General features: G+C 47.0%; 1 protein-coding gene across 3 annotated transcripts in view; it reads left to right on the forward strand.

Moving 5' to 3' along the window:
• The window catches only part of LOC120042932 (TOM1-like protein 2), a 38355-nt gene extending 15075 nt beyond the window's left edge, over positions 1 to 23280 (forward strand). Inside the window, exons 3-14 of one of the 3 annotated variants that reach the window (XM_038987700.1) lie at positions 2161 to 2239; positions 3097 to 3246; positions 4137 to 4271; positions 5568 to 5753; positions 6440 to 6556; positions 9884 to 10017; positions 10360 to 10402; positions 11441 to 11648; positions 14136 to 14253; positions 14629 to 14707; positions 21464 to 21506; positions 22002 to 22273. In XM_038987700.1, the coding sequence (XP_038843628.1) occupies positions 2161 to 2239; positions 3097 to 3246; positions 4137 to 4271; positions 5568 to 5753; positions 6440 to 6556; positions 9884 to 10017; positions 10360 to 10402; positions 11441 to 11648; positions 14136 to 14253; positions 14629 to 14707; positions 21464 to 21506; positions 22002 to 22171 (1462 nt within the window). In that variant the 3' untranslated portion in view covers positions 22172 to 22273. Of the gene's footprint in view, positions 1 to 2160; positions 2240 to 3096; positions 3247 to 4136; positions 4272 to 5567; positions 5754 to 6439; positions 6557 to 9883; positions 10018 to 10359; positions 10403 to 11440; positions 11649 to 14135; positions 14254 to 14628; positions 14708 to 21463; positions 21507 to 22001 lie in introns of all 3 variants that reach the window. The other 2 variants (XM_038987701.1, XM_038987699.1) reach the window with 2 other exon arrangements.

The following is a 23280-nucleotide window of genomic DNA, read 5'->3' on the forward strand; positions in this document are numbered from 1 at the left end:
TCATGAACACTCACCTGACGTTAAGACACTAACAGCTTACAGACGGTAGGCAATTAAGGTCACAGTTATGAAAACTTAGGACACTAAAGAGGCCTTTCTACTGACTCTGAAAAACACCAAAAGAAAGATGCCCAGGGTCCATGCTCATCTACGTGAACGTGCCATAGGCATGCTGCAAGGAGGCATGAGGACTGCAGATGTGGCCAGGTCAATAAATTGCAATGTCCGTACTGTGACAGGACGGACAGCTGATCGTCCTCGCAGTGGCAGACCACATGTAACAACACCTGCACAGGATCGGTACATCCAAACATCACACCTGCGGGACAGGTACAGGATGGCAACAACAACTGCCCGAGTTACACCAGGAACGCACAATCCCTCCATCAGTGCTCAGACTGTCCGCAATAGGCTGAGAGGCTAGACTGAGGGCTTGTAGACCTGTTGTAAGGCAGGTTCTCACCAGACATCACCGGCAACAATGTCGCCTATGGGCACAAACCCACCATCGCTGGACCAGACAGGACTGGCAAAAAGTGCTCTTCACTGACGAGTCGCGGTTTTGTATCACCAGGGGTGATGGTCGGATTCGCGTTTATCGTCGAAGGAATGAGCGTTACACTGAGGCCTGAACTCTGGAGCGGGATCGATTTGGAGGTGGAGGGACCGTCATGGTCTGGGGCAGTGTGTCATAGCATCATCGGACTGAGCTTGTTGTCATTGCAGGCAATCTCAACGCTGTGCATTACAGGGAAGACATCCTCCTCCCTCATGTGGTACCCTTCCTGCAGGCTCATCCTGACATGACCCTCCAGCATGACAATGCCACAACGCACAGAACAAGCAGTATGGCTGATTTCCTGCAAGACAGGAATGTCAGTGTTCTGCCATGGCCAGCGTAGAGCCCAGATCTCAAACCCACTGAGTACGTCTGGGACCTGTTGGATTGGAGGGTAAGGGCTAGGGCCATTCCCCCCCAGAAATGTCTGGGAACTTGCAGGTGCCTTGGTGGAAGAGTGGGGTAACATCTCACAGCAAGAAGTGGCAAATCTGGTGTAGTCCATGAGGAGGAGATGAACTGCAGTACTTAATGCAGCTGGTCGCCACACCAGATACTGACTGTTACTTTTGATTTTGACCCCCCCCCACTTTGTTCAGGGACACATTATTCCATTTCTGTTAGTCACGTGTCTGTGGAACTTTTTCAGTTTCTCAATTGTTGAATCTTGTAAATATTTGTATGAACAGAACATGTTAAGTTTGCTGAAAATAAACGCAGTTGACACATGAGAGGACGTTTATTTTTTTGCTGAGTTTAGAAGCTCAGATCTATGTGGTGATTTTTTTTTAAATGCCCAATGCAGCTGATTTTGATCTCAATGTCAAATCATTTATGGGTAAAAATTAAGTACATTACTGTAGTAATAGTTGTTAATTAAAATGGTAAGAAAGAAAAAAATCTATAGCTTTTTTTAGCAAAACTATTTCTCAAGCAAGAATTTTGCTAGGATTGTCTGGGAGCTGGTCTGAGAAAGGGCCTAATGGGAGGGGCTTAATGGGAGGGATATGTAACCTCAAAACTATCTGTTATTGGTTTGGAACTCTCTTTGTTATTGGTCTATTATTGTATACTGCTTAGTGATGTCACCAGGCAAGCCAAAACTCCATCCATGCAAAACCTGCAGATTAGAAGGTCCTGTGTAAATTATATTTTTAACCAGCAATTATAAGGAAATAACACAATTATTTCAAACTTTTACAGTGTTAGTTTTAACAGCTGTTGTACAATATGATACAAAAAACGGAGTGTGACTGCACTGTGCCTTTAATGAAGTGTGTGTGTTTAGACTGCCAGGTAGGTAACAATGTGTGGTTATTGCCCCACGGAGGAAAGATATTTACTGCTAGTTGCCTTGTGACGTCCTGCTACTGAGACCTGCGCACAGCGTCATACAAAATCAACAATGCTAAGATGGTTTAGGTCAATAAAAACAACGGGTTGAGTTGATAGCATGACCAAAGCCCTATGCTAATCCAAGAATGCCATGCATACTTTTACCTTACATTTTAAGATTAGCTGGTTAATCATAGAATGACTTACAGAACGCTAACAGGATATCTGTGTGCTTAGCTAAGTGTCTATGTGTTGTGTTCCTGCAGGCCTAAAGACGCCATCCGGGCGCTGAAGAAGAGACTGAGTGGGAACAGGAACTACCGGGAGGTGATGCTAGGATTGACGGTGAGACAGGCTCTACTTGGGATCCCAACGTTGACCCACCTAAATATTTTCAGATGAACAATAGAGGGTGTGTGGTGTTGAAAGGCCTGAAACATGCAGGTTACATCACTGATCATGTGTCCAAGTGCATCTGGAGATGTTTTGGAATGTCTTGAGCCCACAATCTGCTACCCAGCGGTAAAACCTGACCAATCAAGCAATCAATTAGAAATATTTTCTAAAGCCCATTATACGTCGGCAGTTGTCACAAAGCGCTGAAGACCCACCATTTGGAGAATACTGGATGAGCACACCAGCAGGGACAGAGAGCGAATCCGTCCAGAGCTAGGCCTAGATCTAAGTGATGCTTATTGTCTGAACTCACCCTCAACAACAACCTCGTCTCTGGGAAGAGAAACAGATAAATAGACATTTCACATTTAGAGCACACTTACCACATTTGCAAACACGCCTGCATGCTTAACTAGGACAGTGCTCTTATCTGTTACACTTGTTCTTAACTCCTGAGCTTCAAAAAGCCACCAACACACGTTCATGAATTAGCTGTCTGCTGTGTCTCACTGTGACTTCTCCCTCAGGCGATGTTTTTTTCTGTCTTCATATTTTATTTTGTTTATGTGGATCTTGATTTTCTTTAGCTGCATCAAAGCTCCTGTATTCCGTGTCAGATGACAGAAGTCAGCTTTTTATCAATATCTGAGCACACTTCTCTTCTTACAGGGAGTCTCTCTCTATCATACTTTCTTACTTCCTGATGTTTTCTCTCTCTCTCAATTTCAATTTAAGGGGCTTTATTGGCATGGGAAACAAAGGATATATGTAAACTTTCTGTTTTACCTCTATCTTTCCATCTCCAGGTGCTGGAGACGTGTGTAAAGAACTGCGGCCACCGGTTTCACGTCCTCGTGGCTAACCGGGACTTCATTGATGGTGTCCTCGTCAAAATCATCTCCCCCAAAACCAACCCCCCCACCATCGTACAGGACAAAGTCCTGGCTCTGATCCAGGTACAGCACATGATATCTATCTAAGAAACCCTGAGGTACTTTAACATCTGAGAGAAGTGGATAGGTATAACAACATGGCGAACATTTCACCAAGCCCATCAGAGAGCAAGGTGGAGCTCCAACCTCCCATCTCTCACACATTAGACAGAGAGCTGTAAGAGGCCAGGCTGCAGCAGTTGGGAAAACCCTACACCCAAAATGAGTCCAGACACCTCAAACAAACCTCTCTAAATACAGTGAGAGGAGGAGAGAGGACACCTTGTACCTGAGCAGCTCCAGGCAGGTAACCAGAGACTGAACACACACACAGGACTGAAGTCAGCAACTCAACACCTGGGCCCTCACCATTTGGCCTTCATCTATCCACTCCTCTCAGATGTCCACCAGGATGTAACGGCTCGGGGTTGTTTCCAGACCTTATTCTGTGTTTGTCTGTCTGTTGCCAGGCCTGGGCGGATGCCTTCAGGAGTAGTCCTGACCCGGACAGGCCTTTATTCTGTGTTTGTCTGTCTGTTGCCAGGCCTGGGCGGATGCCTTCAGGAGTAGTCCTGACCCGGACAGGCCTTTATTCTGTTTTTGTCTGTGTGTTGCCAGGCCTGGGCGGATGCCTTCAGGAGTAGTCCTGACCCGGACAGGCCTTTATTCTGTGTTTGTCTGTGTGTTGCCAGGCCTGGGCGGATGCCTTCAGGAGTAGCCCTGACCCGGACAGGCCTTTATTCTGTGTTTGTCTGTGTGTTGCCAGGCCTGGGCGGATGCCTTCAGGAGTAGCCCTGACCCGGACAGGCCTTTATTCTGTGTTTGTCTGTGTGTTGCCAGGCCTGGGCGGATGCCTTCAGGAGTAGTCCTGACCCGGACAGGCCTTTATTCTGTTTTTGTCTGTGTGTTGCCAGGCCTGGGCGGATGCCTTCAGGAGTAGTCCTGACCTGACAGGGGTGGTCCATATTTATGAGGAGCTGAAGAGGAAAGGCATAGAGTTCCCCATGGCTGACCTGGATGCTCTGTCACCCATCCACACACCACAGAGGGTGAGACCCAACACGCATCCACACACCACAGAGGGTGAGACCCAACACACATCCACACACCACAGAGGGTGAGACCCAACACGCATCCACACACCACAGAGGGTGAGACCCAACACGCATCCACACACCACAGAGGGTGAGACCCAACACGCATCCACACACCACAGAGGGTGAGACCCAACACGCATCCACACACCACAGAGGGTGAGACCCAACACGCATCCACACACCACAGAGGGTGAGACCCAACACGCATCCACACACCACAGAGGGTGAGACCCAACACGCATCCACACACCACAGAGGGTGAGACCCAACACGCATCCACACACCACAGAGGGTGAGACCCAACACGCATCCACACACCACAGAGGGTGAGACCCAACACGCATCCACACACCACAGAGGGTGAGACCCAACACGCATCCACACACCACAGAGGGTGAGACCCAACACGCATCCACACACCACAGAGGGTGAGACCCAACACGCATCCACACACCACAGAGGGTGAGACCCAACACGCATCCACACACCACAGAGGGTGAGACCCAACACGCATCCACACACCACAGAGGGTGAGACCCAACACGCATCCACACACCACAGAGGGTGAGACCCAACACGCATCCACACACCACAGAGGGTGAGACCCAACACGCATCCACACACCACAGAGGGTGAGACCCAACACGCATCCACACACCACAGAGGGTGAGACCCAACACGCATCCACACACCACAGAGGGTGAGACCCAACACGCATCCACACACCACAGAGGGTGAGACCCAACACGCATCCACACACCACAGAGGGTGAGACCCAACACGCATCCACACACCACAGAGGGTGAGACCCAACACGCATCCACACACCACAGAGGGTGAGACCCAACACGCATCCACACACCACAGAGGGTGAGACCCAACACGCATCCACACACCACAGAGGGTGAGACCCAACACGCATCCACACACCACAGAGGGTGAGACCCAACACGCATCCACACACCACAGAGGGTGAGACCCAACACGCATCCACACACCACAGAGGGTGAGACCCAACACGCATCCACACACCACAGAGGGTGAGACCCAACACACACACACACACACACACACACACACACACACACACAGAGCTCTACTAACTAACTACATGTTGTGTTCTCTCTACAGAGCGCTACTAACTAACTACATGTTGTGTTCTCTCTACAGAGCTCTACTAACTAACTACATGTTGTGTTCTCTCTACAGAGCTCTACTAACTAACTACATGTTGTGTTCTCTCTACAGGGTCTACCAGAGGTGGACCCAGCTGTACTAAAGTACAAAGCCCCCATCCAGCCCCTCGCTGCAGCCACAGCCACCCTCCCCAAGCCTGCAGCCGCCCCGGCTCCGGCCCCCGCCCCCCTCACCCCCGTCCTACAGATACCACACATCCCCAACGTACAGGGCCCTATCACCGCCAACCCTGAACAGGTGAGGATAAAGATGGCCTCTGACAGCTAATGTTAAACTACTGCCAGGGTCATGTTCATTAGGCCCAAAACGGAAAAGAACTGACTGGATGTTGCCCAATAAAAAAACAATTATCTCCTGTCCTGAGGGTTGCGTCAAAGAACTTGATATGCATAATACGGGAGTGCATCTCACTAATGTTAAGTGGCATCCCCTCTCCTCTCTTCCCTTCCTCTCCTCCCCTCTCTTCCCCCTACTCTCCTTCAACTGCACTGGTATGACATGATATGTGAGAACCATACTGTATGGCACTTGTTTTCACCTATCAAGTTCTAATAGGTTAGTGAGGATGAAGGAAAGGATATTAAAAGAATTGAGACGCATCCTGTAGGCCTTTATGCACAATCTTGGGCCCTGTTTGAAAACTCAATATACATCCTTCCTTCCGTCCTGGGTGTTATCATATTGTATTGGTCACACACACATGGTTAGCAGATGTTAATGCGAGTGTAGCGAAATGCTTGTGCTTCTAGTTCCGACCGTGCAGTAATATCTAACAAGTAATCTAACAATTTCACAACAACTACCTTATACACACTGATCTAACATGCGTAGATGGGCAAAAGCAAGAGTGCCTCCACTTAGCTTTGATCAGATCAGGGAATACTTTCTCTCTCTGACCCTTGACCCCTGTGTGTCCTCCTCAGATCGCCCGGCTGCGCAGTGAACTGGACATTGTGAGGGGAAACACCAAAGTGATGTCAGAGATGCTGACTGAGATGGTGCCTGGACAGGAGGACTCCTCGGACCTGGAACTCCTTCAGGTCAGAAAATGGACTACACCCAGCATAAAAATACAATTATAGAACATTGACTTGAATGGGGATGCCCATTCTATTAATTATATTTCTATAACTCCAGGTCAGATACTACATCCCCATAGAAATATAATTACACACCATTTTTCAACATTTTTGCTGATGCTGGGCCAATTGTGCGCCGCCCCATGGGTCTCCCGGTCGGCCTCGACAGAGTCTGGACTCGAACCCAGGATCTATAGTGGCACAGCTAGCACTGCGATGCAGTGCCTTAGACCACTGCGCCACTTGGGAGGCCCTCAGAATTCCACAACATTGACTTGCATGGGGACATTCATTCTAGTAATTCTATTTCTCTGACGCCCCCTCAGCCTTATCCTACTAAAAATATGTCACTGGTCCTAACTGTGGAAGCTTTTCATCATTGAGAATTTGAGACAGCTGGGTAGTGCACACAACATAAAAATAAAATAAAAGAGCACTCCATCTGTTTATTTTTTATTTTTTTTTACCCCTAAATACAAGTTTAAACGTTCCCTGCCGTAGTCACCCTGCTGCTCAACTGAAATGTGTTGGAACTCATTTAGCCCACTAGGGGGAGTAGTACCACCACAGTACCACCACTCTAGGGGGAGTAGTACCACCACTCTAGGGGGAGTAGTACCACCACTCTAGGGGGAGTAGTACCACCGCTCTAGGGGGAGTAGTACCACCGCTCTAGGGGGAGTAGTACCACCGCTCTAGGGGGAGTAGTACCACCGCTCTAGGGGGAGTAGTACCACCGCTCTAGGGGGAGTAGTACCACCGCTCTAGGGGGAGTAGTACCACCGCTCTAGGGGGAGTAGTACCACCGCTCTAGGGGGAGTAGTACCACCGCTCTAGGGGGAGTAGTACCACCGCTCTAGGGGGAGTAGTACCACCGCTCTAGGGGGAGTAGTACCACCGCTCTAGGGGGAGTAGTACCACCGCTCTAGGGGGAGTAGTACCACCGCTCTAGGGGGAGTAGTACCACCGCTCTAGGGGGAGTAGTACCACCACTCTAGGGGGAGTAGTACCACCACTCTAGGGGTAGCACCACCACTTTAGGGGAAAGGGGGATACCTAGTCAGTTGTACAACTGAATGCATTCAACTGAAATGTGTCTTTCTCATTTAACCCAACCCCTCTGAATCAGAGAGGTGCGGAGGGCTGCCTTAATCGACATCCACGTCTTCGGCACCCGGGGAACAGTGGGTTAACTGCCTTGTTCAGGGGCATGAAACAGATTTTACCTTGTAGCTCAGGGATACAATCCAGCAAACTTTCGGGTTACTGGCCCAACGCTCTAACCACTAGGCTACCATCACTCTAGGGGGAGTAGTACCACCGCTCTAGGGGGAGTAGTACCACCGCTCTAGGGGGAGTAGTACCACCGCTCTAGGGGGAGTAGTACCACTGCTCTAGGGGGAGTAGTACCACCATAGTACCACCGCTCTAGGGGGAGTAGTACCACTGCTCTAGGGGGAGTAGTACCACCATAGTACCACCGCTCTAGGGGGAGTAGTACCACTGCTCTAGGGGGAGTAGTACCACTGCTCTAGGGGGAGTAGTACCACTGCTCTAGGGGGAGTAGTACCACCATAGTACCACTGCTCTAGGGGGAGTAGTACCACCATAGTACCACTGCTCTAGGGGGAGTAGTACCACTGCTCTAGGGGGAGTAGTACCACTGCTCTAGGGGGAGTAGTACCACTGCTCTAGGGGGAGTAGTACCACCATAGTACCACCGCTCTAGGGGGAGTAGTACCACCACTCTAGGGGGAGTAGTACCACCGCTCTAGGGGGAGTAGTACCACCGCTCTAGGGGGAGTAGTACCACCATAGTACCACTGCTCTAGGGGGAGTAGTACCACTGCTCTAGGGGGAGTAGTACCACTGCTCTAGGGGGAGTAGTACCACTGCTCTAGGGGGAGTAGTACCACCATAGTACCACTGCTCTAGGGGGAGTAGTACCACCATAGTACCACCGCTCTAGGGGGAGTAGTACCACCATAGTACCACCGCTCTAGGGGGAGTTGTACCACCGCTCTAGGGGGAGTAGTACCACCGCTCTAGGGGGAGTAGTACCACCACTCTAGGGGGAGTAGTACCACCGCTCTAGGGGGAGTAGTACCACCGCTCTAGGGGGAGTAGTACCACCGCTCTAGGGGGAGTAGTACCACCGCTCTAGGGGGAGTAGTACCACCGCTCTAGGGGGAGTAGTACCACCGCTCTAGGGGGAGTAGTACCACCGCTCTAGGGGGAGTAGTACCACCATAGTACCACCGCTCTAGGGGGAGTAGTGCCACCACTCTAGGGGGAGTAGTGCCACCACTCTAGGGGGAGTAGTACCACCATAGTACCACCGCTCTAGGGGGAGTAGTACCACTGCTCTAGGGGGAGTAGTACCACCACTCTAGGGGTGAGGAGAGGGGAACAACAAATATTACTGTACTTGCTTAAGTGACAGTTGGTGTAGGGTGAAGTTGTCCCTGGATGCTGATCTTGTAAAAATTAACAAGTAATTAAAAGTAACAAGTAATTAAAGAGCAGCAGTAAAATAACAATAGCGAGACTATATACAGGGGGGTACCGGTACAGAGTCAATGTGTGGGGGCACCGGTTAGTTGAGGTACTGTGTACATGTAGGTACAGTTATTACAGTGACTATGCATAGATGATAACAACAGAGAGTAGCAGCAGTGTAAATGAGGGGGAGGGGCAATGCAAATAGTCTGGGTAGCCATTTGATTAGCTGTTCAGGAGTCTTATGGCTTGTGGGTAGAAGCTGTTTAGAAGCCTCTTGGACCTAGACTTGGTGCTCCGGTACCGCTTGCCGTGCGGTAGCAGAGAGAACAGTCTATGACTAGGGTGGCTGGAGTCTTTGACAATTTTTAGGGCCTTCCTCTGACACCGCCTGGTATAGAGGTTCTGGATGGCAGGAAGCTTGGTCCCAGTGATGTTCTGGGCCGTTCGCACTACCCTCTGTAGTGTCTTGCGGTCGGAGGCCGAGCAGTTGCCAAACCAGGCAGTGACTGAGGGTGTGATAGATGTATTTTAATCAGGTGACCTTTCCACTGTTTTATGAGGTGACTTTAGGTAATACAGTTAAACTGTGATTCAATAAATAAAATGTAGGTGTTGTGATTTCTCTTACTAAGTAACACAACTGAGTCTAATGATGGACATGTATGGTGGCTAGAGACCTGCTGGCTAGAGACCTGTTTGAGAGAATTCTAGTCATCCACCTTCTGAGAGACAGACTCACCTTTCCATCAGTGATGCCCTGTCCTCACATTGTGTTTGTGTGTGTAGGAGCTGAACAGGACGTGCAGGGCCATGCAGCAGCGGGTGGTGGAGCTGATCTCCCGGGTCTCCAACGAGGAAGTGACAGAGGAGCTGCTGCACGTCAACGACGACCTCAACAACATCTTCCTACGATACGAGAGGTAACGCACAGACATGGGCATGACAATACACACACACACACACACACACACAATTAGGCTTACTCTACTTCTTAGGCTTACAGCTACACAAAGTCCACTGGTGAACAAGGATATCTGCTGTGACATGATGTTGCATGTGGAGCACATTTTTCCAGCAGGCCCTACAGGAACACAGTTAAACATCTTAGGCCTTGGGGACCTAACTGGATATACACTTCTATTAAAGATTCCATGGTCTCAAAAAGTCAAAGCGATCCGTTCATGTTGTTTTATAGATGATGTAAATGTATGATTGATGCCAATGCCTACGTGTTCTTTACGAGGACTTGTGGTGTGTTGCAGGTATGAGAGGTACCGGTCGGGTAGAGCGGCTCAGAATAACGGGGTGAGTTATCTCACTGATCTATACATCTATGAACAACTCAACAGGAGTGGAGATTAATGTTACTATCTGTCAGTTTGTTGTGATCACCAAAGCACTCTACTCACGCATGCTTACTTTACGCTGACACTCCAACACACACACACACACACACACACACACACACACACACACACACACACACACACACACACAGGCACACTGTTGCCACACACACACTTCCACATTTCCACACTCATCACATACACTGCTGCTACTGTTTATTATCCTGTAGTCTAGTCACTTTACCCCTACCGATATGTACATATCTATCTCAATTACCTCGTACCCCTGCCCATCAGATTGGTACTAATAGCCCATGTATTTAGCCAAGCTATCATTACTCATTGTGTATTTATTCCTCATGCTACAATTTTGTTATTATATTAAGAATTTGTTATATTCTGTGTTGTTTGGAAGGTAAGTAAGCATTTCACTGTTAGTCTCCAACTGTTATTTACGAAGCATGTGACAAATAATATTTGATTTGCTTGTCTGATTTGTTTCAGTCCATTCTCTATGTATTTTCTGAAATGCGATATGATTTAGATTTGTCAGTGTTTGTGGTTGATTTGCTGCATGTGTATAGCAGTTTTCTGTCTCTGTGTGTTTCTCTGTTTCTCTGTGTCGTGGTCAGCTAATGGAGGCAAGTATGGCAGCACTCCATTCTATCCCAGCTCAGTCTTGAGATGAATAGAGTCAATGAGGAGAATGTTGAAACATGTCTTACTACTGTCACGTATGGACCTTCCTATTGGACCATACCACATGTTCACATGGAACCTTTTATATAGTGCTGTTGTTCCAGAGAACTAGAATATTCCCTCTCTCTCTCTCTCTCTCGTAAAGCCCTCTGCTGTCCGTAGTCTAACGTAGAGGACAGTGATGTGTTGGACTAGTAGACATCTCCATTACCTCCATCCATCCTCCTACCTCTGTTAATTTTCTCTACAGAAGCCACCGCTGTGTGTGTGTTGACTGTGTTCTGTTGTCTCCCTCCAGATGCTGAGTGAAGCCACAGAGGACAACCTGATAGACCTAACGCCAGGCTCGCCCGCTGTGGTCAGCCTCCGAGCCACCTCCACACCCCCGTCCAGCATCCCCCCTGTGACCGCCCCCAGGGCTGGGGCTACAGCCTCCCCTGCCCGGACCCTGATCCAAGACCCTACCTCTGGTCCCTTAACTCTGTCCACTCAGCTCGCCGGCCTGGGTAAGGATGGGGAATGGTTCAATAGGAACATAAATGATACTCTGTGTACTATATACAAATGCACCAGATGCTAGGTACGCTATACTGTAATGATGCATAGCCCATAGCAAGCAACACACCGCCCATACATGCAGCCACACACACACACACACACACACACACACACACACACACACACACACACAAGGGCAGTGGAGTGTAAGAAGGTTTCTAATCAGAGCTCTAATGGGAAATAAGCCCTGCTCTATAAGTCTCTGTAAATGACTCCTCTGTTAGCCTGTTAGCCTAAATGATGTTGCTGCACTCCATGGCACTATGCTCTGGCTGAGGCCTGAGACAGAGAAAAAGGGGGAGAATATGCTCCTTTGCGCTACAGCGCTGGCGTCTCAAATGGCACCCTATTGCCTATATAGTGCACTACTTTTGACCAGGACCCATAGGCAATAGGGTGCCATTTGGGACACACACACAGTGAGTGGAGTTTGAGAGGTGCTTCTGAATGATGATTGATTCTAGAGGACTGGTGCAGGATGATGACTGTCGTTGATTCTAGAGGACTGGTGCAGGATGATGAATGATGATTGATTCTAGAGGACTGGTGCAGGATGATGACTGTCGTTGATTCTAGAGGACTGGTGCAGGATGATGACTGATGATTGATTCTAGAGGACTGGTGCAGGATGATGACTGTCGTTGATTCTAGAGGACTGGTGCGGGATGATGACTGTCGTTGATTCTAGAGGACTGGTGCGGGATGATGACTGTCGTTGATTCTAGAGGACTGGTGCGGGATGATGACTGTCGTTGATTCTAGAGGACTGGTGCAGGATGTTGAATTATGATTGATTCTAGAGGACTGGTGCAGGATGATGAATTATGATTGATTCTAGAGGACTGGTGCGGGATGATGATTGATTCTAGAGGACTGGTGCGGGATGATGACTGTCGTTGATTCTAGAGGACTGGTGCGGGATGATGACTGTCGTTGATTCTAGAGGACTGGTGCGGGATGATGACTGTCGTTGATTGTAGAGGACTGGTGCGGGATGATGACTGTCGTTGATTCTAGAGGACTGGTGCGGGATGATGACTGTCGTTAATTCTAGAGGACTGGTGCGGGATGATGACTGTCGTTGATTCTAGAGGACTGGTGCGGGATGATGACTGTCGTTGATTCTAGAGGACTGGTGCGGGATGATGACTGTCGTTGATTCTAGAGGACTGGTGCGGGATGATGACTGTCGTTGATTCTAGAGGACTGGTGCGGGATGATGACTGTCGTTGATTCTAGAGGACTGGTGCGGGATGATGACTGTCGTTGATTCTAGAGGACTGGTGCGGGATGATGACTGTCGTTGATTCTAGAGGACTGGTGCGGGATGATGACTGTCGTTGATTCTAGAGGACTGGTGCGGGATGATGACTGTCGTTGATTCTAGAGGACTGGTGCGGGATGATGACTGTCGTTGATTGTAGAGGACTGGTGCGGGATGATGACTGTCGTTGATTGTAGAGGACTGGTGCGGGATGATGACTGTCGTTGATTGTAGAGGACTGGTGCGGGATGATGACTGTCGTTGATTCTAGCGGACTGGTGCGGGATGATGACTGTCGTTGATTCTAGCGGACTGGTGCGGGATGATGACTCTCGTTGATTCTAGAGGACTGGTGCGGGATGATGACTGTCGTTGATTCTAGCGGACTGGTGCGGGATGATGACTGTCGTTGATTCTAGAGGACTGGTGCGGGATGATGACTGTCGTTGATTCTAGAGGACTGGTGCGGGATGATGACTGTCGTTGATTCTAGAGGACTGGTGCGGGATGATGACTGTCGTTGATTCTAGAGGACTGGTGCGGGATGATGACTGTCGTTGATTCTAGAGGACTGGTGCGGGATGATGACTGTCGTTGATTCTAGAGGACTGGTGCGGGATGATGACTGTCGTTGATTCTAGAGGACTGGTGCGGGATGATGACTGTCGTTGATTCTAGAGGACTGGTGCGGGATGATGACTGTCGTTGATTCTAGAGGACTGGTGCGGGATGATGACTGTCGTTGATTCTAGAGGACTGGTGCGGGATGATGACTGTCGTTGATTCTAGCGGACTGGTGCGGGATGATGACTGTCGTTGATTCTAGCGGACTGGTGCGGGATGATGACTGTCGTTGATTCTAGAGGACTGGTGCGGGATGATGACTGTCGTTGATTCTAGAGGACTGGTGCGGGATGATGACTGTCGTTGATTCTAGAGGACTGGTGCGGGATGATGACTGTCGTTGATTCTAGAGGACTGGTGCGGGATGATGACTGTCGTTGATTCTAGAGGACTGGTGCGGGATGATGACTGTCGTTGTGGACATTTAGATCTCATCTATTTTACTCTCTTCCCCACAACCCCCTTTACACCCTCTCTCAACTCTTCCTTTCTTTTCTCTCCTCTGCCTCTCTCTCTGCGCCTCTCTCCTCCCCTCTCTCTCTCTCAGATGTGGGTGGGGATAGTGTCAGTGGTACCCTGTCCTCTCTGTCGGGCCACAACCCTGGAGACGACTTTGACATGTTTGCTCAGACCAGAACCAGCTCTCTGGCAGATCAACGCAAAAAGTATGGCTTTGCTCTCCCCTTGGCTTCTAGAACCACTTCCAAACTTCTAGAACCCTGTTACATTGGATTTGCAGCTTTGATCCTGTCGGACTCGGACTGCTGTGTGTGCAGGCTTTTGGTCACAGTCCCGCAATGGCACACCTGATTAATAAAATCTATTTATCATAGTCTTCTAGTTAAACTAACATCAATGTAATCTGGTATGTTAGAACTGGGCTGGAACAAATCCCTGCAATATGCTGTCCCCCAGGACCAGAGTTGTGAATGTGGTGTTGTCCATTCCTGTTCTAGCCACTCTCAGCCTTCCAGAACCATCTCCATGCCACATATTGGGACGGGCTCTAACTTGTTCTTTCTGTGTGTGTGTGTTGTCAGTGTGAAGTACGAGGACCCTCGAGCCCTGGGTGGGCTTGCCTCAGCTCTGGACGTCAGACAACAGAACGCCACTGGAGGGGTGAGTGCACCAAAGCATGCTGGAGGATGTAGTTTAGATTTACATCCCCCCCACAATGAAGTGTAGAGTGTGGTTGCCGTGCTGTTAAAATGGCTGATAAGGTTTATCTCTCAGCTCATGGTCTCCTCTCTCTGCATGTGATGGCCTGTAGTGTGATGTTAGTTGACCTGCTCTCTGTACCACTAATGGCACCCTATTCCCTATATAGTGCCCTGGTCAAAAGGTAGTGGAATAGGGTGCCATTTGGGATGCAATCTCTGACTTTCCAGGAGTAATACCAGATGAATACAGTAGTAGACCATGGCTAGCCAGCTCTGTATGGTGAACTACACTGTTGGAGTAACAAGCACATACTACCGCATGGCTTGTAGTCTAGTATAACTAGGTATTCTAAAGAGCTACATGTAATGCTCTCTCTAGACATGTTAAAGTAAAAACTCCCATTACTTGGTCATTCTGTCATTCCTCAGTAGTGTTTGGTGTTGTTTTTTCCTCTTGTCTTCGTCATTGCTCTCTGTAAGACAGTATTTTGTCACGTTATGGGTGTCAAAGGTCATAGGAAACCATGCTATTGAATTCCACTTTTTTCATGTCACCTTTTCTCCTTCAAATTCCTTCAAATTGTCAAAACTTGTATTTATTCTTTCCTCTTCTTGTACCACAGTCAGTCAGTACTAACAAGGCACTTTGTAATCAGGTTCTACACCTGTAAGGCCAGACATAAAGTATTATGAAATCTAAACTCTCTCTCACACACACACACCGATTACACACACCGATTACACACACCCTTCACCCTCCAGTGCCAGTTGAGATTGCCTCAGATGGAATGCATCTGCCAGTCTGGGGTTCAGTGATCAGCTGAGTGTACAAAGTTCAAACTATCCTTAATTTCTTCCTCCTTTCCCCATGCGTTCACCTTTTAATTGGAATGATTCTGTATTTTTCCTCTCGTTTGTTACCCCATCCTTTCCTCTCCCCATCGTTTCTTCAGTCTGGGTTGTTGCATTGCATTTTATTTCTCTGTTTCCTCTCTGTGCTCTGTTGCTCTGGTCTGGGGCTTCCTCTATCTATCTTCTATCTTGTGTAAGGTGTTGTTCTGTTGTTGATTCAGCTGAGGGTCATAGGGGATGATAACCCAGAGTTGGAGCTGCCCATAGACAGCTGGCTTATTACCCAAGGAATGGTGAGGACTCCATCCTCAGTGTCCTCCCCCTATGTCCAATCACCCCATCATCCATATCCCCACTTACACTGCTGGCACCCTCGTCACCATCCATCCCCCCCTGACAATCCATATCCCAGCACTGCTAACCAGCTAGCGCCAACAGTAGAATGGAGACACGTTAGAAAAAGCCAGACTCCTTCAATTGTACAATACCCACACAATGATGAATAAATAAGCTGTTAGAATCTTCATTTGTCCTTGTGTTATCTGAAAGGAATCAAAATTCCTAGGACCTCTGAGCTGGTGAATCTGAGTTGTTATGCATATTCTGAATACAAACACACACCTACCTACTGTTACAAATGCGGACTCCCTTCACTCTGTCCCTCTTACTGTTGGTCCTGGTCCTCTCATCCTCCCTTCATGGATGACGTGAAAGGTCTGCTTGGTCCCCAGGGCCAGGTGTGGGTTTTCATCAGTCACAAACAGTTGATGTCTAACAGTCACACACTAAACCCAGGAGAGGTACAGATACTTTACTGCTGCACAACAGGGGTTAAGTTGCCATGGCTGTTGACATTATAGAAATATAATCACTGGAACAGGAATCCCCATTCAAGTCAGTCAGTCTAGAATGGATAGACCGGTGGCCATTTTAAAAGGGATTCTATTTCTATGGTTGACATCAGATTTGTTGTCAACAGTATCATTATTGCTGATTCGACCTGGTTCAAACGTCTGTGTAGCGAAAAGTATCCTCATCTCTGTCACATGCATTGTCAAGCTAACGGTCTATAGATACATTTTATTGAACTACACTGAACAAAAATATAAACGCAACATGCAACAATTGCAAAGATGTTACTGAGTTACAGTTCATATGAGGAAATTAGTCAATTTAAATAAATTCATTAGGCCCTAATCCATGGATTTCACATGACTGGGAATACAGATATGCATCTGTTGGTCACAGATACTTAAAAAAAAAAAATGGGCCTCAGGATCTCTTCACAGTATTTCTGTGCATTCAAATTACCATCGATAAAATGCAATTGTGTTCGTTGTCTGTAGCTTATGCCTGCCCGTACTATAACCCCACCGCCACCATGGGGCACACTGTTCACAACGTTGACATCAGCAAACTGCTCGTCAACACAACGCCATACACGTGGTCTGCGATTGTGAGGCCGGTTGGACGTACTGCCAAATTCCCTAATAAGACATTAAGGCGGCTTATGGTAAAGAAATTAACATTAAATTCTCTGGCAAAAGTTCTGGTGGACATTCCTGCAGTCAGCATGCCAGTTGCACGATCCCTCAAAACTTGAGACATCTGTGGCATTGTGTTGTGACAAAACTGCACATTTTAGAGTGGCCTTTTATTGTTCCCAGCACAAGGTGCACCTGTGTAATGATCATGCTGTTTAATCAGCTTAGGACCAACACATGGGACAAACAATTTACATGTTGTGTTTATATTTTTGCTCAGTGGAGATAATATACTAAACATATTTAAAGACAACTAGCATAGTAGTCCTGTTTTAAAACGGAACACTAGTGCATTAACCCATTTAACATATTAAACCTATTAGCTACAATACTGTTGATTATCTGACGCATTGATTGCTGTTGTGATTGGTATAAAACTGTTCCATATTGTACCATACTTTATTTATTTCAATTATGGTCCTTCTATGTCAACCCTGTTGACCATGGTGTGTCGACAGCTGCTCGTCGAACATCTCATTCTGAAATCATGGGCATTATTATGGAGTTGGTCCCCCCTTTGCTGCTATAACAGCCTTCACTCTTCTGGGAAGGCTTTCCACTAGATGTTGGAACATTGCTGCAGGGATTTGTTTCCATTCAGCCACGAGCATTAGTGAGATCAGGCACTGATGTCGTGCGATTAGGCCTGGCTCTGTCGGCATTTCAATTAATCCCAAATGTGTTCAATGGGGTTTAGGTCAGGGCTCTGTGCAGGCCAGTCAAGTTCTTCTACACTGATCTCGACAAACCATTTCTGTATGGACCTTGCTTTGTGCACGGGGGCATTTTCATGCAGAAACAATAAAGGGCCTTCCCCAAACTGTTGCCATAAAGTTGGAAGCACAGAATCGTCTAGAATGTCATTGTATGCTGTAGTGTTAAGATGTCCCTTTACTGGAACTAAGGGACCTAGCCCGAACCATGAAAAACAGCCCCAGACCATTATTCATCCTCCACCAAACTTTACAGTTGGCACTATGCTTTCAGGCAGGTAGCATTCTCCTGGCATCCACCAAACCCAGATGGTGAAGCGTGATTCACCACTCCAGAGAACGCATTTCCAGAGTCTAATGCGGCGAGCTTTACACCACTCCAGCCGATGCTTTGCATTGTGCATGGTGATCTTAGGCTTGTGTGCGGCTGCTAGGCCATGGAAATCCATTTCCTTAACCTGCCGACAAACAGTTATTGTGCTGACGTTGCTTCCAGAGGCAGTTTGGAACTCGGTAGTGAGTGTTGCAACCGAGGACAGACGATTTTTACGCACTTAAGCTCACAGAACGGGACTGCCGAGTGCTGATGTGGCCTACCACTTTACGGCTGAGCTGTTTTTGCTCCTAGACGTTTCCACTTCACAATAACGACACTTACAGCTGACTCGGGGTAGCTCTAGCAGGGAAGAAATTTTACAAACTGACTTGTTGGAAAGGTGGCATCCTATGACGGTGCCACGTTGAAAGTCACTGAGCTCTTCAGTAAGTCCATTCTACTGCCAATGTTTGTCTGGAGATTGCATGGCTGTGAGCTTGATTTTATACACCTGTCAGCAACGGGTATGGCTGAAATAGCAGAATCCACTAATTTGAATGGATGTACACATACTTTTGTATGTCAACTTTGTTGACCATGTTCAATGTTCAACAACCGGAATCTGTGAATAAGGCTTAAAAACAATACATTGTGAAGTTGCTCGAAAGGAGTTTAGCTAGCTAGACAGCGAAAGTCCATATGATCTGACTTTCATATCATTATGCAGATCACGTGACTCTGTGGGGAATTCCCTTACAGTAACTCACCCTCTGTTTTACCTTTGAGTGAGTTTTCTATCTACCGCTAGTGACCTAGTGTATGGAGCATCCTACACAACAGTACCTGTTGATGTTTTCCTTTCTTGATTCTTTGTTTCAACATCTCTCGTCAAAGTCCCAAAAGATCTAATAGAATCTTTAAGAGCATGAGATGTTTATGTCCTTCTCATATCGGTACACAACAGTGGAATTTGATCTGTTAGAATCTAGATTCTAAAGACTAGATTGTCGATATGACATCAGTGAATGCAGATGCCTGGCAGCTTGAACATGATCTCTTCTCCATCATAGTCTTCTGCTCTCAACACCACTAGTCTGTGTAACTTCTCAGTATCTCCTCTTGGATCTTTGTGATCAGCAACCAAAAGGAGATCGGAAGAGATCGGCTAGGATTCAGTTACATCGTGACACGGATGTTTTAATTAATGGTTCAGGTTAGGATCTGGGGAAGGTAAACTGATCCTAGATCTGTGCATATGGGTATACTTTTACCCAGAACCATTAAACCAGGAGTGTAAGCTGATCCTAGACCTGTGCATATAGGCAAATGTTAGGGCAGCCTTCATGACCATTGACCCGTCTCCTATCAGTCCTGATTGCTGGTACTGTACCCTGAGTCACTGCGACCTCCACGTGACACACAAACCATGGCATCCACCCTCTCACCTTCTCCTTTCCATTCTCACTATCACTGCATGATGTCATGCAGCCAGCGTTGCTCATGCTCTGTGTGTGCTTGTGTGTCATTATGACATTAGTCCTCATTCCCAGTCTTCGGTGGTCCCTGTGTTTTTGCAGGTTTGTCCTTCCAACAAATTATTGAATCACGTGAATTGGCTGATCTGTTAATTGACTAATGACCTGGACTAATTAACAGTGTTACATAACTTCCATGCCTACTCATTAGAACTAACAAGGACAAAATAAATACCTGGGAAGTGGTCTGGGACCAGAGTTTTCCCAGAATTCTGACCATGTGATTTGACCCAGGTAAAACTCTGGGCCCTGGTTATTGCCTATGAACTGGTAATTGCCTATGAACTGGTAATTGCCTATGAACTGGTAATTGCCTATGAACTGGTAATTGCCTATGAACTGGTAATTGCCTATGAACTGGTAATTGCCTATGAACTGGTAATAGCCTATGAACTGGTAATAGCCTATGCCCAGGGACCCAATTCTTTTTTTTTTTGTTGGTGCTTTTTTCCCGGTCAGGTCATGTAGTCAGCTAGAAATCCTGTCCCTATGCATAATAAATCAATGAGTTGAACATGATGAAGGAACCTGCACACATAGGGACTGTCTGAGGACCACTGCCATGTGTCTGCTGTTCTCTTCCTCTGATCTTGGTTTTGGTTTGATGGCTTTGTTTTTGTTATTTGTAATTTTCCTCTAAGAGCCTCCGGTGAATCTTTTCTTATTGTTTTTCTTTTGTTTTTGTTGTTTCTTTGTTCTGTTGTGTTGTTGGGTGGGTGTGGCGGTGGGTTTATTATTGTGTGGCTTTGTGCCGTCCGCTGGGTTTGTCCATGGCTTTGCTCCATAGATCCCCGTATCGCAGTCCTCTGTCATGGATGACATAGAGGAGTGGCTCTGTGCTGATGTGGTGAGACTTCTTTACCTTGATTTCTCTCGCTCTCTTCTCTCTCTCCTCTTTTCTCTCCTTTCTTTTTCTTTAGTCACATTTCTATCCATCTCACGTAACCAGGTAGATCACATGTAGTGTTCTAAACTTTAGTTGACCATCTTCCATCCATTCATTATCTGACTAATGGTTTTCCACCAATGATGAGAGTGATATAACAGTGACCTATGAGATGTACTAAGTCTATCTCCCACATGCTACCATAATGCTAATCTAGAGAATCTATTGGAGTGGAGAATACAACCTGCCTGTCTAAAGATGACATTGGTACTGTATCATATCACACCACACCAGGTGATGCTACAGTGGTTCTCCCTGATGAATGTGAAAGGTAGTCACAGGTCCTGTTGTTAAAGGGATATAGCAGAGTAAACAGGTTCTGAAAAGTTGGATGGACAAGTGGATGGATCTATTGAAGTATGGTGGAAGCATGGGTCCATCACAGTGGTGGAAAGTACATGTTCTTGAAGTACCTCAATGTCAGTACAAAAGCACTGTGTGAGAGTGACCTCCCTGAGTTGTGAATGGTGTCCTGTAGGAGTCAGGAAGGTAAGTAGCTTAGTCAACTTGTACGTAGGGTTGTAACATGTCAGTAACTTCCCCAAAATCCCCTGGTTCTCAAGAAATCCTTGTTGGAAGATTCCTGGAATCAAGAGGAAATCTGTGAATTCTACTCCGAGATTTAAGGAAAACAAGGGGGTTTTGGGAAATAATTTTGCAACCCATTCTTATACAATACCTAAGGGACTCCTAACAATGTCCATTTACTGTAACTCATCTTGGTGAGTCAATGGTTGTGTGATCCTCCTGGCAGACTTGCCCACAAATGTTATGGATTCACTGATTTCCATTTCTTCTCCTCTGAATAGAAAGGCGATGGTTTAGATGGTGAGGAAGGGGTGACGAGTGAAGGTATGGATGGATTCAGGGCACTAACACTTGATACTGTGCATGTCTCATGTAGAAGGTCTCATTAAATGTGGCATAGATTCAGTTTCTTAATTTGTGTGTCAAAATTCTCTGATCAGCTCTTTAGTACTTGATATATTAGGCTGCGTTTACACAGGCAACCTAATTCTGATCTTTTGCCACTTAATTGGTCTTTTGACCAATCCAATCAGATCAGAATTGGGCTGCCTGTTTAAACGCAGCCTTTGTGCTGTTATTCTCAATCCTGCTCCTGGAGAGCCGCAGAACTGCAGGCTTTTGTCTCAGCTTAGTACCATCAGACCTGATTCAACCAATCTACTGATCTTCAACACATTGATTGGCTGAATCAGGTGTTTCACTGCTGATGTGGGGCATAAACATGCAGTACTGTGCCTCTCCAGAAGGTGCAGCAATAAGGATCTCTACGCAAAAAGTCAACAACTGACTAACCATTTTTATATGTCCTGCTGTTAACAGGGGTTTTCTCTCCTCTTCCTCTAGAGTTTGATAAGTTTCTGGAGGATCGAGCGAAGGTGGTCGATTCCTTACCATCGCTCCCTGGTGATGAGCATGGTCCCCCTCTCAGCGCCCCCAGCGGCACCCGCAAGAAGGCTGAACGGACGGAGGATGCCCTCTTTGCCTTGTAGACTCTCCCCCAGGAAACCTCTCTCTCTGAGGCATCTACAGTACCTTAGGTATCCCCCCTCCGACCCACTTGCCCAATCCGCCACCCCTGCCAAGCAGCAGTGTAGCTACTGAACTGAACACCAATCCTCCTCCTGCAGAGGACCATGCTTGCTGTCCGCCTGCCCAGCCGCGTTGCATCATGTATTACTATTGAGGTTTCGATCCGTCTGTCAGTGTGGGACATGTCTGCCGTCTTGTATCTCATCTGCAGCTAGCTACCCTAAGGAGGATATAACCTAACATTGTGAGGAGGAGGATAAAATGACAAAACCTCGTCTCTATGTTCCTCTGAAGGTGTGAAGGTTAACAGAAAAAATCCTTCTGAAAAAGCAGACCGAGGATATAGTCTATACAAACAGAGGAGTACTGTGTTATTTTAATAAATGTAGCTTATGAATAATTTATGAATGTATTATTTTAACGGTTTGTACTGTACTATGTACTAGCGCTGCACTATGTAGGTGCCTCTTTTTCCTTTTTTTACTCATGTTCCTTTTTAGGTTTCCTTAACCCTTTCATTACCCATTCTACAGTTGTGAAATGTTGGTACAGGGAAAGGCAATGCATGAGGAAAGACTACTGTTTGACAGACTCCATGCTAGTATTACTCAATTATGGCACAATAGTTCTGCAGGGCCAAATGGCAAACATTACTTACCTGTATCTGTCTGTTTCCACATTTCAAAAGGGAGAAGGAAAGAATATATATAGCTGTAAGCAGCCATGTCAAGGTTCGAGCCCTATGGCACCACAGCAAATATCTGTCACACAGCTTTTATATTTGCTTTCCTCTTTGAAAAGCTGTTGTCAACTTCCCTCCATGTTATATTGTGTGGTGTGTACATACTGTAGGGGAAGGAAAGGGTCCAAAATAGTATTTTCAATCAGAACCTAAGTAACACCAACCAAATGTTTGTGATCGATAGTATACAGGGGGTACCGGTACCATACATTGACTCATTACCGCTACCCCTGTATATAGCCTCGTTATTGTTATTTTATTGTTGCTCTTTTATTTTTTACTTTAGTTAATTTAGTAAATATTTTTCTTAACTCTTATTTTTCATAA

This window comes from Salvelinus namaycush, chromosome 3, assembly GCF_016432855.1.
Source record: "Salvelinus namaycush isolate Seneca chromosome 3, SaNama_1.0, whole genome shotgun sequence".
Classification (NCBI taxonomy): domain Eukaryota; kingdom Metazoa; phylum Chordata; class Actinopteri; order Salmoniformes; family Salmonidae; genus Salvelinus; species Salvelinus namaycush.